The sequence below is a fragment of the Protomyctophum bolini genome (assembly GCF_963924005.1).
Source record: "Protomyctophum bolini genome assembly, chromosome: 8".
Classification (NCBI taxonomy): domain Eukaryota; kingdom Metazoa; phylum Chordata; class Actinopteri; order Myctophiformes; family Myctophidae; genus Protomyctophum; species Protomyctophum bolini.
Genome location: NC_137869.1, coordinates 14,350,065 through 14,365,392, shown reverse-complemented (window position 1 = coordinate 14,365,392; position 15,328 = coordinate 14,350,065). Strand labels below are relative to the sequence as shown.

General features: G+C 39.4%; 2 protein-coding genes across 3 annotated transcripts in view; both read left to right on the top strand.

The window, feature by feature from the left end:
• tpm4a (tropomyosin 4a) overlaps window positions 1–4,717 on the top strand; it is a 31,643-nt gene extending 26,926 nt beyond the window's left edge. For both annotated transcript variants that reach the window (XM_080771298.1, XM_080771299.1), the window contains 2 exons: window positions 518–587; window positions 3,281–4,717. In XM_080771298.1, the coding sequence (XP_080627424.1) occupies window positions 518–587; window positions 3,281–3,363 (153 nt within the window). In that variant the 3' untranslated portion in view covers window positions 3,364–4,717. The remainder of the gene's footprint in view (window positions 1–517; window positions 588–3,280) is intronic.
• Window positions 4,718–7,349: 2,632 nt separating this feature from the next.
• Window positions 7,350–14,026, top strand: LOC308320641 (ras-related protein Rab-8A). Its single transcript, XM_080771211.1, has 8 exons — window positions 7,350–7,496; window positions 8,058–8,118; window positions 8,562–8,622; window positions 9,279–9,356; window positions 10,153–10,242; window positions 10,980–11,045; window positions 11,290–11,340; window positions 11,454–14,026. The coding sequence occupies exons 1-8, from the start codon at window positions 7,373–7,375 to the stop codon at window positions 11,541–11,543; spliced, it is 621 nt and encodes a 206-aa protein (XP_080627337.1). The 5' UTR covers window positions 7,350–7,372; the 3' UTR covers window positions 11,544–14,026.
• The last annotated feature ends 1,302 nt before the right edge of the window (window positions 14,027–15,328 follow it).

The window sequence follows — 15,328 nt, the reverse complement described above, 5'->3', positions numbered from 1 at the left end:
CCTCTCACAGGTGAAATGAAGTGGTTGGCGACCCCATGTGTATCAGGAGAGGCATGTGGTTGTCTACATCAGTGATTTTCAACCTTTATAGGCCACGGATCCGCACAATAATCATTTGAATTGGGGACCCCCACAATAATCATATTTGAACTGGGGACCCCCCACTCTGACTCTCGGAATTGTAGGAGTTAAGGCATTAGTTTGACTTGGTTCCACAGATAAATATTGTGAATATAGCAGATCTACAAGCTGTAGATCGGCTATTTGTATAGGGACCCACAGGTTGAGAACCACCAGTCTACACCATCCCCAGAACGACTGTGGGGGTTAATAGCAACTTTGACTGCAATAGACATAGCAAATGACTGAAATTGAGGATGATGAATTAGAAAAATGCAAACTTTCAGTTCCATGGCAACTTGACAAACAGCGAGGACTTCAATTACAAAGGTAACAGACAGTTCTAGATCAAATTTGTTGCAATGCCCGAGGTGACTATTTCTGTGTTCCTCGCCAGGCTGAGACCCGTGCAGAGTTTGCTGAGAGGACAGTGGCCAAACTGGAAAAGTCCATTGATGACCTGGAAGGTATGAGAGCACAGTATACACACACACACACACACACACACACACACACACACACACACACCATGGTTTCTTTAAAAAAAAAAACATGTTATAGAATTTGTGGATAAAAATGATGAGGTCATTCAATCTTTCAGTAGCATGGCCTTTCTCTCAGACTGACTAGCTCGTAAATGAAAACAAAAATTATGCTTAGGATGGATATAGTGATGCATCGGTCAGTGAATAAGCAGACCTGTCAAGCGTTGTTGGGGAACCCCAAGTGAGCAGTTTGCTATAGTTTCTTCTAGGTCAAGGGGGTCGGGCCTTCTTACCCAATCCTCCATATGTCCATTTAATGCAAACGTCCCTTATTCTTACGCAGTACATTCTGACATGGGTCCCAGCCAGGGTGTCCTGTTTCAGCAAGGTTGGAAATATTTTCTCTCGAAAGAAAAGGTTTCCTTGCCAAACGTATGGAAACTCCTTACTAAGACAAGCTAATAAAATACAGCCTGGGTCTCCAGTGTAAAGAACTATGCAGTGGCCTTTTCTCCTACAAGTGCAAAGCCCTCCTTTGGTGAAGAACAACTAGGCTAGGTCTGCTCACTCTCCTGTTCTGCAAAGAGGACAGAATGTGCTCGAATGTTTTTAGGTTAGCATTATTTAGAATTAGATGTTGAACTACAGGCAACTTAGTTTGTATGTGGAGTTATTGGGGCCCCTTTATGAGATATTTGGTCCAGACTTAAATGCTCAAAGCTGTCACTCAGCAACAGGGCTTGCAACAGCAACATGTTTTGTGTTTTATGTTTGTGACCACAGATATGTCATCATTCATTCTTCAGCACATTTCTGCATCTTAAAAATCCTGTTCTGTCTTTTTTTCCTACCTCTCCTCTGTTGCTCTTTGCCTCCATCTGTCATTCTCTTTCTGCCCTGTTGCTGCTCTCCATGGCATCTGCCTGTACTTCCTCTCAACCTTTGACCTCCAGATGAACTATATGCTCAGAAGCTCAAGTATAAGGCCATCAGTGAGGAGCTGGACCATGCCCTCAATGACATGACCTCCCTGTAGACTCTCTCTCGCTCTCTCTCGCTCTCTCTCTCTTTCCTAGACTTTTCTGAATTTCAACCTTTTCTCTCTTCCTTATTTGGTGCCTTCTGTCCATCTCACTGTGCAAAACAATATGTGCAAAGATAATTCAATTCAATGTATTAAAAATCCTTTCCTTTCCTACATTGCCACTTTATTTCTTCTTTCTGTTTTTACTGTTTTTACTTATATTGTAGCTTGATATAGAATTAAACAGTCAACCAAGAACATTACTACATTACCTAGTATCAACAAGTTGTACTTGATAAGGTGAGCGTTGTTTGATGTTAGCATGGATTTGTGCAGTGTGCCCCTCACTGTGATGACCCTAATGTCCAATAATGCCCTGTTGTGTTTATGGATTCCTGTGTGTGTTTTTCTATAGCGTAATAACAACACTAAAAATAATTAATACAATGAATTACATACATGGTAATACACAGGTTTTCAGTAGACCACTTTACTAATGTAGAGTAACAATCAGCATTTTATGCATGCGAATTTCTGTTTTATTATATGGAATTGGGTTTATGAGGGGCGCTAGCCCCTCCTATGTCCAGCTTTGAGGGTTTGTGTAAACACAAACATTGAAGACAAAAATGTGTAAACACAAACATTGAAGACAAAAGTGAGGATGCAATTTGTGATTGGACAGAATGATGTATGATGATGAGAGCGTCCCTCAATTCACACAGGTGTGATTTCGATTTTGCATGTGGAACAACTTACAGTAACACAACCAAAGCAGTTATGCAAAACGTTTAATGCATAGGCAAAACACTGAAAGAACCATGCTTAGTGTGGAATATTGTTTTCCACATGACACTCAAAATACATGGGAAAGCCCCCATATATGGTGCCCAGGTTTCGTGACGTCACGTGACATCATCAGGGATGGAGATCCCTGATGTCATAGTAAATGCGACCTGCTCTCGCAATTAGTCTACTACAGCCCATAGAGCCCCATTTTAAACCCGGACATTTTGAGTACCCTAAAGGTTTTATGTTAGAAATGTCGAGGCTGGCAAGTAGACGAATCCACAGAGATGCCCTGTAATTACTTGTGCAAGCAGAGCCGCAAGTAAGGTGGTTTATCCGGCGCTTTGAAGCGTATGCTGTGGTACATATACTGGTTCCGAGAGTGCCGTAATGAAGATATGTACCAATGCCGGGGTATAACTGGCTCTCGATGGTGACGTAATAAAGATATGTTTCAGTGTCGGGTGGATTAAAGGTAATGCCTCTATGTATACATGCATGTAATCTGAAACCTACCTTTATTACGTCACCATCGAAAGCCAGTTATATCCCGTCATTGATACATATCTTCATTACGTCACACTCAAAATCAGTACCACGGCATACGCATAAAACAACCCAAGTAACCACACTACTTTTCAACTTAAAACTTACATATACATATATACAATTTACATACACATACATACGTTACCTGTTAGCGCTCGCCCAGCAGTCTGCCGTCAACGAGGCGGATGCGTGCACGCAACCTCGCCATTAGGCTTCACGCAACCTCACCCTTAGGCTTCTTACTTAATTGTTTCAATGATATTGATTCTTTTATTGTGTTTTAACATTTCTCTTTCTGTGCCTTTCTCTCTAGAAAAACTATCATTTGCCAAAGAGGAGAATCTGGGCATGCATCAAGTCCTGGACCAGACTTTGCAGGAGCTCAACAGCTTATAAGCACAGAAAGGATTAGATGCTACATTCCATCAATGTTCAACTCCATTCCACATTTTGAGCTGTAAAGTCTTATTCTCCAGGGAGAAGGGGATTAACTTAATACTTAGTACCCTAAGTTTTTATTTTTTCATTCTAAGGCACCACTTTATTTCTGCAATGACATTGTTAAGCTGACAAAATCATTCAGAACACATCACCATTTTTGTATGTTGTCCTATGTTTGCAGAATTTCTCTATCAGGAACTGTTTTTTACCACTTTTGTATAAAGAATGGACAAAGAATATATTTACAAAACACCCATTACCTTTTGATCTGGTCACTCAAGAGCATAAACCTTTTTTCTAGTGTCACATTTTCAAAGCTTATACTGTAGAATACTTTATAGAATTGATTACATTTGCTTGATCGCCATTAGTGTGGCTCACAAGTGCCATCTAGTGGTGTTAAATGAGGATGGTGGTAGACTACCTACATGCAAAACAAACTTTGATGTTGATCACAGGCTCCTCTATGCCATCTTGGTAGTTATTCTATTCTTAATAAATCTGTGTAAACAACATTACGGTCATATGGATATGGAAAATATGCATTCATCTCTGGTGCTCGTTGTGAAATAATGCTATACATATTATCTGATGTTTGCACATGACATTCTATTTCAAATTATTCATTCACATTTCATACATTAAAAGTGGAAGCAAAAATTACACTGCCCCTCATGATCCTGCAGTATCTGTACAAGATGAACACAATCTATGCAAATCCAGTACGTCAAAAGCTTTTCCCCCCCCAATATGTGCATGTGTCATGCACCAACATATTTTATCATATTTCTTCAAAACACTACCTTTCCATGACATTGACCTGCCCACTGATGTTTCCTGTAATGGCTGAGTTATATTTAATAGCATTGCATATATGCTCTTATTACACTGCAATGTCTTGTTTTTAATTTAACTTGGATTGCAAAAATGGACATGTGGGACCACTCTCTCCGAGTTAAATTATCACTCAGGGTGTTTGCAGTGTGTAATGAACCTTAAAACCACTGGAGGCTGAGTCAAGTTTTGTAAACCGTGGATACTTGTTGTATATAGTAGATTAACGTTAGGTCAATGAGAAGTTATTTGTTCAGATTGTTACACCACTTTTTGGCAGGGGAACTCTTTAAACCAAAGAATACACATGCCAGAGATTATAAACCCATAAAATATTATATTTGTTGTTGCAGATGATCATGGTTGTATTTCACTCTTTTTTTAAGCCATGGAAAAGCCTAACATTCTGTATCTGGTTTTGAAGCATTTCATTCACTTGCCCCCACTTTCAACTTAATAAATTTTTTACAAAACACTTTAGTGATTTGTTTTACCATTTGTATTTTTATAACAAAACTGATATTTTATTGGCATACAAAATAACCATTCAACAATACTTCTGTGTCAAGTCCTACAACACTTACATAGCATAAATATTACAGATATTATCACACGTTTACCCTCAATTTAACGTAATCCTAAACCAAAGAAAGATCTTTACAATATAAAGGATTGATGTTAAACTTTTCCAAGTTAGTGTGATTAAGAAAAGACAGTATACAAGTGCATGTTTTGTACAATGAAGAGAATGCTACAAAACAACTAATTTAGGCATGGTCCATGCATGTTTGACAATGGCCTGGGAGTCTTTCTTCTTAGTGCTGTTTTCTTCAGAAGGAGCAGCCTAGCATTGTTTTCTTCTGAAGGAGCAACCTAGAGGAACAATTCAGGTTAGGTTAATTGTAGAAAAAGCACAATGTAGAGCCAAATCTGAGCAAATGTCAACACGTGTCCATCAGCGCTGTCAGCTACAGAAATGGTTGCACCTTGCACTTGGGTACAATGTACAGTTTGGACAACAAAACATTGTTGAAATCCAGCTCCATGTACAACGTACTTCAATAAATAATAATATACATAAGCCTATAAGGCAACCTGAAACTAGACATAAAAATAAACAATACATGCTGAAAAAAAAACAGGTAGGCAGAACATGACTTGAGAGCGCAACTTTACAACATTCCACTCTAATGGCATTGCACATTATTTTCAAGCCCTTAGTTCTGTCCCACTGGGATGTTAATCTTCCATTCTCCCATCCTTTATTTCTTTTGTAGGCCAGTTCAAGCACCAGAGAAAACCGCTATCATCATATGGATCAACCACTTATTAAGTGTTGTTTTATACTTTGTCGCACAATGGTGTCGTGCAGAAAATATAATTAACTTTTCACCTGTAATGAGATGCCCAAAACAGTTAACTAGCTAACCCTGATTATTAATGGATTGTTTTATTAAATTATTGATTATAAATTATAATCTATTAAATGTATTAGTTCAATGTAACTGTTGCACCCCAACTGTTGTATGAGGTGTTGTGGAGCTTTTAAACTGAGACGTCACCCATTGTATCTCCCGATAGTCGCAGGTCTACCGTATAGACATGTCTGTTGGCCTATAAAACACAAACCTGTAATTTCCACTGACAAGCTCTGCAATGAATGTCCACTGTGAGTGTGACATGCTGTTCTTCAACCTGTGGGGTGAGGGAAACCCCTTTAACAAAAACTAAATACAAAATAAATAAAAATCACCTGCAGTCAGTTGGCATTTCCCCCCGTGGGGCTGGCACAGCAGTAAGGAACAGCCCCCACATGGCACTACTCCCTGGGCATGGCTGAATATGGTAGTGATCCTGTAGCAGCCTGAGCAAAATGAAAGACTATTTAGAAAACAAGTTTGATTTGTCTGTCTGGATTTGAGGGAATATAATCACTGGTGATCTCTGGGGAAAACACAGTATTGTTCACCTGGGCATTTGACATCCATAAAGTAAGAGTTGGGACTCTGAACCAGCCTCTTCTTCTTGTGTTTTCTCCTCTCCTCTGTGAGGCTGGGGTGCATCAGGTCTTTGGCCAGCTACGAATGGGGATCAATGAATATGTTAGATACAGTATTAGCCCTGGTAAATACTGTTGTACAGTGTACAGCCAGTGAGTCACACTCTCCAAGTTGAATTTTGGAGTTAGAATGCCCTCTACTGTCTAAGGAGAGAATTGTCAGGGTAATACACGGTGGCATGTCTAGTCTTGTTACCACCTCGCCTAGGCATGACCCAACAGCAGCATCGTTTTTTATAGAACAGACAGTGAGGTGTGAGTGTGTGACTGTGTTGCAAACGTCATGCAGTAGTACCCCAAAGTTTTCTGACAGTTCTACAAAGATTACAGTGTAATCATTACAGTTACACTATTAAACCATATTTTAAACTAAACAAAATATATACAAATATAGACATACAAATTCAAATAGAACAAGATGTTTGTAGACAGTATGCTATATAAAGCAAACAACTATTTACTCACATGCATTTGTCTTCAAAACGTTACTTTACTTCCAAATCGGCAAAGTGAGAATCTGAGAGCACTAAAGCTGAAACCTAACAAAAAGCAAATGAACGGATCCTCCCACAACACATCTGTCAGCTGTTTGTATTTAAATGAGTGGCTACCGAGCAGGCGGAGTCATTGTTTGAGCACACAATGCCCTATAACATGCCCTAAAAGACAACTGCATTAAATTTCCTTCACATGGACTGGCTTGTTTTTTGCATTTTAAAACGATTCAGTGAATTGCCAAAGCCCGGGGAGACCAAGTAAATAAAAACATAGATAAAAACGAGCAAACTCCGGAGGAAATAGTGAAGCCCGGGTTTTTACTTCGCCGTACGACGGTGTCGCGTGACGACCATAGCCGATCTACAAGCCCACAACACGTCGCGGATGCGACGCTTTTTGGTCTTGTAGATCGGGCGAAGCGTAAACTCGGGCATGCTGGGTTTCCGGAGCCACGACGACAGACAAGATCGGCGTGTCGCTCGACCAATCAGCAGTCTTATAAACTGACATGCGGCGACGCCTCCTTGAATGTAGACAGACTGACGGGCGGGATATCCGCAAATAGCTAATAACATGGCGAAGACTTACGATTACTTGTTTAAACTTCTTTTAATCGGCGACTCGGGCGTCGGAAAGACTTGTGTGCTATTCAGATTCTCAGAAGATGCCTTCAACTCAACGTTTATCTCCACCATAGGTTGGTAATAAATTGGGAATTGTGTGTTGCTGTCTTGGCCGAAAAAGTGCACCAGAGTCAGCCCATCCCGTCATGCTAATTTGTTGCTAACTTTTTTCAGTTAGTTACCTTTCGTTATGAACCAGAGGCTACAGGAAGCGGCTTGTCACCAAGTACATATAGAAGAGAGAGAGCGAAGACACTGTCACACTTTATATGCGGAATTGTAAAAGAGTCAAAGACGTTAGTCAGTCTTAGGTCTGTAAACATAGACTTTTCTGTACGGTTTCTTGGGTGGGGTACCAGCTGAGCTAGCAGGGTACAAAGCTGTCAAGTCAAGTGATCTCAAGTGCTGTAAGCAGTAAGCTAACTTGGTTAGCCGTTCTTATTCACTGACACAGCCCATCCTGTTCTGAAATACACAATGCATAAATCATGACTTCTGACTTCAGGCTTTGTGTTACTTTGCAAAATTATTAAATCCAGTAAATCCAGCTTGTCTTGTGTCTTTGCCATGAACACGATCAATTGAACAGGAAATGTATAATGCCCCACTTCTGCTTGTGCTGTGCTGTCTTTCAGGTATTGACTTCAAGATCAGAACAATAGAATTAGATGGGAAGAAAATCAAGCTACAGATATGGTAAGGGTAATGCACCCCACAGGCGAAATGTAACCTTTGTGCTTAATTCATATACCTTTTTTTATTAGACTGTACAATGCACTATACTGTTTCCCTTCATCCCCGTCTTCCCTAAGATGGATACTAGTGTGTTGCCTTCTGTTGTACACACAGAGGTCAAGTGTTTCACATGATACACACTTGACATTTGACATACACATACACAGACACACACAATTTGTGAGAGGCTTAAAAGGATACCTGGGGGAGACATTTTATATAATTATGATTTGAGGCCACTTGGGTCCAGATTATTGCTGTATCCATCCGATGTTCACATAATCATTGTGATATATCCATGTCCTAGGTTACAGCCAGGGCAGATATACCAGACATCTAATGCATTCAGTGACATGGGTTAGTTTCATAAATACGTATTTTAAATATATATATTTCCCCTCTAGGGACACAGCAGGGCAGGAGAGGTTCCGGACCATTACTACAGCTTACTACAGAGGAGCCATGGTAAGTAACAATACTATGTCAACTGGAACTGAATGGATGGCATTGGTTGCCAGTTCCAGTGCCAGCCCCAACTCATTGCCATAGTTAATTCTACATTCCTTGCATGATCATGCCCTGCATTGTTTTTACATACCTAAACATTAGGTGTGTTTAATCCATTGTCTTGGAATACAACCAGGACTCTATAATGATGTTAATGTCATGCCAGCATAAGTCTCTTTTGTCACTACCGGTAAATTACAATTTGCAATTTCAATTTGTTTCACATTATGCTGTCCATAATAGTAGTGACAAGTCCACATAAAGCATTTTGAGAGCGTTCAACTCTGTATGATATGATGATGATAATTTCCAAATGAGCTTTGGAAGGAGTTTGATTTGAATGTTGAAGTGAAGTGAGAATATCTTAATGCACAGAATTTCAGTTTGAAGTTGAAGATTGATGAGATTAATGAGCCATGATTCATGATATTATTGGTTGAAATTAGTTAGTTCAGTTTTACATAAACAAATATATATTATATATTTAAACAAAATATATACTCATTCAAGCTTGACTTTATATGTTCCAGATCAAATGTTTTAATTGTTTTACCCTTTCATTGGTTGGATCAAACCACCCATTTTTAACTGTTTACCATCTGTGAATTCTCCAGGGAATAATGTTAGTATATGACATTACCAACGAGAAGTCATTTGACAACATCAAGAACTGGATACGGAACATAGAGGAGGTAATGTGTGTGTGTGTGTGTGTGTGTGTGTGTGTGTGTGTGTGTGTGTGTGTGTGTGAGAGACACCACCTATATACAGTAGTCATTCCTATGAACTCATTTACAGGATTTTCTCATGTCACATGGGAGTACTTATCACAAGGTAGACATGAAAGTGATTACTTAAATGTACTTTCGCCGGAAGCTGTCTTTTTGACCAATCACAAGACTGTTTTCCTGCCTGAGTAATCTAAACCAATCTGCGCAGCATCAACGCAACTTCCTTGGGCTGTACTTCCTGCTTAGACACTTTCAGTAGCAGTTCTTGCCCAGTGTGTACACGTGGTTTCTACTTGACATGCAGTATTTCCTGTCTGTTTGCCATGTCTCCTTTTCCTTTAAGTCTGTGTAATTGAAGCACAAATACATGAATTAAAGTTCTCAGTCGCCACGACTGATTTCAGTCTTTTTGATTCCATAGAAGACGACGACATGTCTTCTTTGGAGGCATGTTGCCCGGCGAAAACATGCAATGTGATCTGATGCATCTTCTATAAAATCTGTAATAGTCTCGGTCGGATATCTCATAATGAAAGCAATGGTTATAGCCTCAATCTGTGATTTCTTTAAGTGTGTTTCTCTAGTGTGAGTGGGGTAGTTACTTTCATGCTGTCTCACAAATCGCACATTTAGGACATTAGTCATGCAAACATTTTCAGTCGTGAGATTTTATTTTGCTTTAATTCACGGAAATATAAACTACAGTTGTCACTTAATTTGTTCCTGTCTGTTTGCCATGACCTCCTTTCCTTTTCAGCATGCATCAGCAGATGTGGAGAGGATGGTCCTTGGGAACAAATGCGACGTCAATGACAAACGGCAGGTGTCCAAGGACAGAGGGGAGAAGGTGGGTTAATGGAATTTGTTGGACTAGTGTAGTACCCTTTGTTCTCGTGCTTAATGCAGTACCCATCTGTAGTACTTGGACGCCAGTCATCTATGATGAATTAAATTGTAGTAACGACGGTTTGTTTAAAGTGGGAACAAAAATATTTTTTATTGGCCTGAAATATTGTCTATATACATATATACTTGCTGACTGGCTGTCGGTATTGAGCAATTATTTTATAGAGGGATTAGATGTGACCATGGTGAGTACATGCACATCCACTCTAGCCCAGGTGCTGGACAAACGGCAGTACAGAAGGAAGAAGATCCCAGTGATTGAAACGTTTAATTAATGCACGCCTGTGGTGCCGTAGGATTCGGAACAGGCAGGTTCCAAAATGTGCATTAATGACGATAATATTACACCCTTGAGTGTAATATTGCAATTTCCCTTAAAACTAAGATAATCGCCAAATTTTTTAATATTTTTAATGACAGATTTAGTCACTACAACCACACATGTCCCAAGAAACTAGCTAGCCTAGCCACCTAGTCTGCTGCGCTCTGAGAGAAAAAGCAGCTGAAATCTTTGTTTTGATTAGGGGTTCCTTTGTGCTGGTTTAAGGAACGGCTAGAAGCTGTTTCAACCAATCTGATTGCTTCCTCGAAACGACCTGTTGTATAATTAATTATTCACAATTGTACTTCGATATGAGTACTGACAGTGTCACTGTTTCTTATCTCTACTGCTGTCAGCTGGCATTGGAGTATGGTATCAAGTTTATGGAGACCAGTGCAAAGGCCAACATAAACGTGGAGAATGTGAGTTCAAGTCTTTTACTTCTCTCTTAGTCTGTAGCAGGGTTCTGAAATTACATTTGAGCAGTGGCTGAGATTACTTTATTTTATTTTACTTATTATCCTAAAAAATATCAAGACAAACAAGTTTTCCTTTCATGTATTTGGTCTGGGTTTCACCACTATTGGCCTCACTACCCAGGATTTTCATTCGCACCACCATGTGTGATTTGCTAATATCAGGCTTTTTTACCCTTTGGCTCTACAGGCCTTTTTGACTCTTGCCAGAGACATCAAGGCAAAAATGGACAAGAAGCTGGTGAGAATGACACTCAAATATTATGTTTTAATCTGCCAGTGATTTTAATTAGTGTGCTGTTATGTTCATACTCTTCTCTTTCTTGCGTGTACTCTTATCTGTGTGTATTTCAGGAGGGCAACAACCCACAGGGCAGCAATCAAGGGGTGAAGATAACCGAACAGCCCAAGAAACCCAGTTTCTTCCGCTGCACACTTCTGTGAGTAGGGGACAGAGGAGTGTCAACATTCACCATGGCCTTAACTATGTCCCTCACTGGACAGAACTGGACGTAGCATGCTCAGATCCCTTCTTCCATGTCACTTTCTACTCCTCCTTTTCTTGTCTTCCGTTTTCCTTAAGCTTATCCATGTCCTAAAACGCCATGCTTATTTCTAACCATTGAAAAAAATAAGGAGGTTGTCTGAGAAAGTGCTTCTTTCAGTGCTTATATGCACAAGTTTGTGGCCTCTGTTACTGTATGTACAATTTTCACAGGACCTCATAGGTTTTATTTTTTAAGAAGTGTTTTTTGAGAAACCTTGATGGTATTTAGCAGGAAATGAACAAATATCTTACTACCCATAGTTCTTTGTAACTGAAACCACTGCAACAATTATTTTTTTTATGTTTTAAAGGTTGTTTGTCTTGAACATGAGCTCATCTGATGCCTGATGGCTTCTCTTAACGTTCACTGGCATTATTTAGTGCAAGCTTATTGCTTGGCTGCTTTTCACCACTTACCTTTATGCACACTGGATTCCCATATTTTGCATCATAACGGCAGGCCTCATAATTTGTCAATTTATTTTCTATGTTTGACTTACTGAACGTGAGTTGATAAGACCACAGTATGGGGCTAGCTACTTATCACCACACTAGCTATTATAATACATATGATGTGCACACTGATTTTACTGTAAGTTCTATTGATCTAACTTTTGATCAAGTGAGGCACAGATGCATACATGCATTTATTATGACTTAGTTGGTGCCAGACCTTTTTTCCTGTTCACCCTTTGTTCTGTGTTGTGGAACATTTGCTCTCATTTCCTACTCTTTAATTTCCTTCTGTAAAAACTGACATTCCAATCATCGTAGTGACACTCTTGGTCTTTTAAGTGTGCAATGCTATCTGTATCTGTGCGATCTTATTATGTCAAGTATTCACGTACAGGTATTGAGGCAGGGGTCTTGGGTAAAAAAGTAGCTTAAAAATAGGGTAAGCATGGAGTTTGTAATTGTTCTTATTTGGGGTTTTAAGTCCTGTGAATGCGAGGTAAAGTGGAATATTCATGGATTAGCAGCACTGTTCTCTTTGGTAATCCCTTAGCTAAACACCAGACGGCATTACAGCTGCATAACTGTGCTGACAGAGGGAGCCACGGTGTTAACGTCACTGTTTAAATAAGTTTCTTCCAGTTCACAGTGGGAAATTGTATGCAACTGTTTTTGTTGGGCTTTTGAAAAAGGGTCTTTACTGTAACAGTATTTATGGAATGGACAAACAGCGCTAGTCAAGTGCCCATTTTATATTCTTCTTTATTATGCACTTTTCCAGTTTTCTTTCATGGGTTCTGTACACTTCATTTGTCTGTTAAAATACTTTGTTGAATGAAACGTTTTTTTTTTGTTCACCAATTACGCTAGTTGGTATTTTGAAGTTATTTGGTAAGAGCACAGCTGGGCTTCCTGAAACATCTTAGCACTGACATCTTTTTGTGAAGGTGATGTGAGTGTTGCGATAATTAAGGCAGGGGATTTCTTTCCCCTACTTAAAGATCTTTTTAGGCCCACAACTCTTCCATCTACTAGTGTTGGCAAAGTCCCCCTCCCCCCCCCCCCCCCAAACATGCTTTTGAGAAGCCCAAGCAGGGTTGTACTTTGCTTCCTCTGAGCTCGCTCCAGTTCAATGGCATCACATCTTATTTTGGTCCACCGTGGCCCTCTGAACTATGCATCCAGAGAGAGACGATAGGAGTCAGGACGTTTGAAAGATTTGCACATCTGACTTGATCACAAGCTTCTTTGAGATTATAACTGTGCAAAGGATCTATTCACATTTAGCTTTATTTTCTTTGGCTCTTTGCCTATATGTCACTCCCTATTTTCTTTGATCTCTGTTGTGTTAAATGTGGAGCTTGTTTGCATTGTCATAGGAAAACCTTTAATTCACATCAGAGTTATGACGGTGTGAGCTTCCTGGGATGTTGCAACTTGCAACTATTCTCTAATTGTGATTACAAGTCAGTCAACAGAATCCCTTAATGAAACACCAAGGTGTTGACCTGTGGATGGGGATCATTACAATGGCATCATTGTTAACTCTGTTGGACCTGTGAGACTTTTCAGCACCTACTGTTTAAACCAGCTGTTTCTCACATTCAGACTAATCCAGGTGGCTAAACTGTGGCTTGTCCACACTTTAATTGGGCTTTACTTACAGAAAGGAGGTTTAGTCTCTTGTAATTTCTTCCACGTTCTAAATCTTGTGGTTTTTATGTGAAGATCTCCTTTTTAATCCCTGGATAAAACTAAATTTGGATTGTGTTGCTGATTATTGGTGAGTTTCATGGGAAAGATTAGCTTTTTTCCACAATTGTAAATAAACGTTATACAATGATTGTACTGTACTTTCATAAATCTTATTGATCTACACCTTTTTGTAGATATGTTCTATTGTTGATTTATTAAAATGAGATTCTTTTAAAAACGTGTAGTTCATTTTTAGCCTACATTTCTGTATACTATGTGGTCAGAAAGAGCTGGTAGACAATTCTGAGAATAACCACTTTATTCCTGAAATCATTTGAACATTATTTAAACCAGACTGCTTTTAAATTAACAACTTTCTGATTTAAACAACAATATTAAAAGGGTATAGATCTCTCAACAAACGGCAGAACAGAACGGCATGATGAATGATGACGAGCACTGTAAAGTGTAGCCCCAATATACTACGTTCCCTCAGTCCCTAGGCTACACATTCTGTAGCTCATCTCGGAGCTCAGCTACAGAATGAGCGTGTATAGGGAGGGACTGACTACTGAGGGATCGTATTGGGGCTATAAAATGCAGATGTGACTTGTTATAGTCATTTGAATAGGACATCACTGACGTGGCCACTTTGTTTTGCAAAGCACTCCTGAAATGTCTACTGTACTTCATTATTCTCCTACAGCACTGTGACTTGTACGACGCGATCGCGTGTTGAAATGAACCGATCTACAAGCTCACAACGCTTCTCACCGCGACGCGTTGTGAGCTTGTAGATCGGTTCATTTTCGCGTGAGAAAGTTTGACTCCGCCCTCCACAGGTGATGGGTGATAACCGTGATAATGATAGCAGTTTGTTGAGTTGAAAGAACTGCTGGGTTGTCATTACCTACACTTCACTCACGAGGTAAGTCATATAGAGACGCTATAGTTGGTATAGCTGAGATTTATTATTACATTTAGAAATACGTAGTTTATGAACATATGGCTACTGAAGCATTTCGCAGTTTCTGGCTTTTCTGTCACTCCTAGATATTTGCTGTTATTTTGAATGCTATTATTTGGTGCTAGAATGCTGCTATATGTAAGTTCTAAAGGCAAGGGTAATGAATAATATCCTTTATTTACTGCAAGAGTCACCAACCAATGTCTGTACATATTATTCAAAGACATTCTAAACTTGCAGAAGTTTGTTGTTTGGGTTTATGAAGAAACTATCAAACAAATAATTAAGGGGCATGTATCTTTTAAGTTGTTGCACAGGTGTTACCCAGTTAAAACAAACATTGTAAAGTAGTAAGTCAAGTAAGATGCCCTAGCTCGTATTTATGCTCGTTTTGTTACTAGCCTATTCCAATGTAACAATACTATTTTGGGAATGTGGCCTAACTATTATTTATTATTGATTTAGCCTACCGGTACATACTTTAATAAAGGCAATGTAGATACAAATAAAATAAACAGCACTGTGTGTGTAGGGTAACCACCACCAGTGGTCCACCACTGACCAGAT

Coding starts and splice junctions, on each gene's coding strand:
- LOC308320641 (XM_080771211.1), top strand. CDS start 7,373: ATGGCGAAGACTTACGATTACTTGTTTAAACTTCTTTTAATCGGCGAC. Junction 9,357..10,152: donor GGATACGGAACATAGAGGAG/GTAATGTGTGTG, acceptor TTTCCTTTTCAG/CATGCATCAGCAGATGTGGA. Junction 11,046..11,289: donor CCAACATAAACGTGGAGAAT/GTGAGTTCAAGT, acceptor TTGGCTCTACAG/GCCTTTTTGACTCTTGCCAG.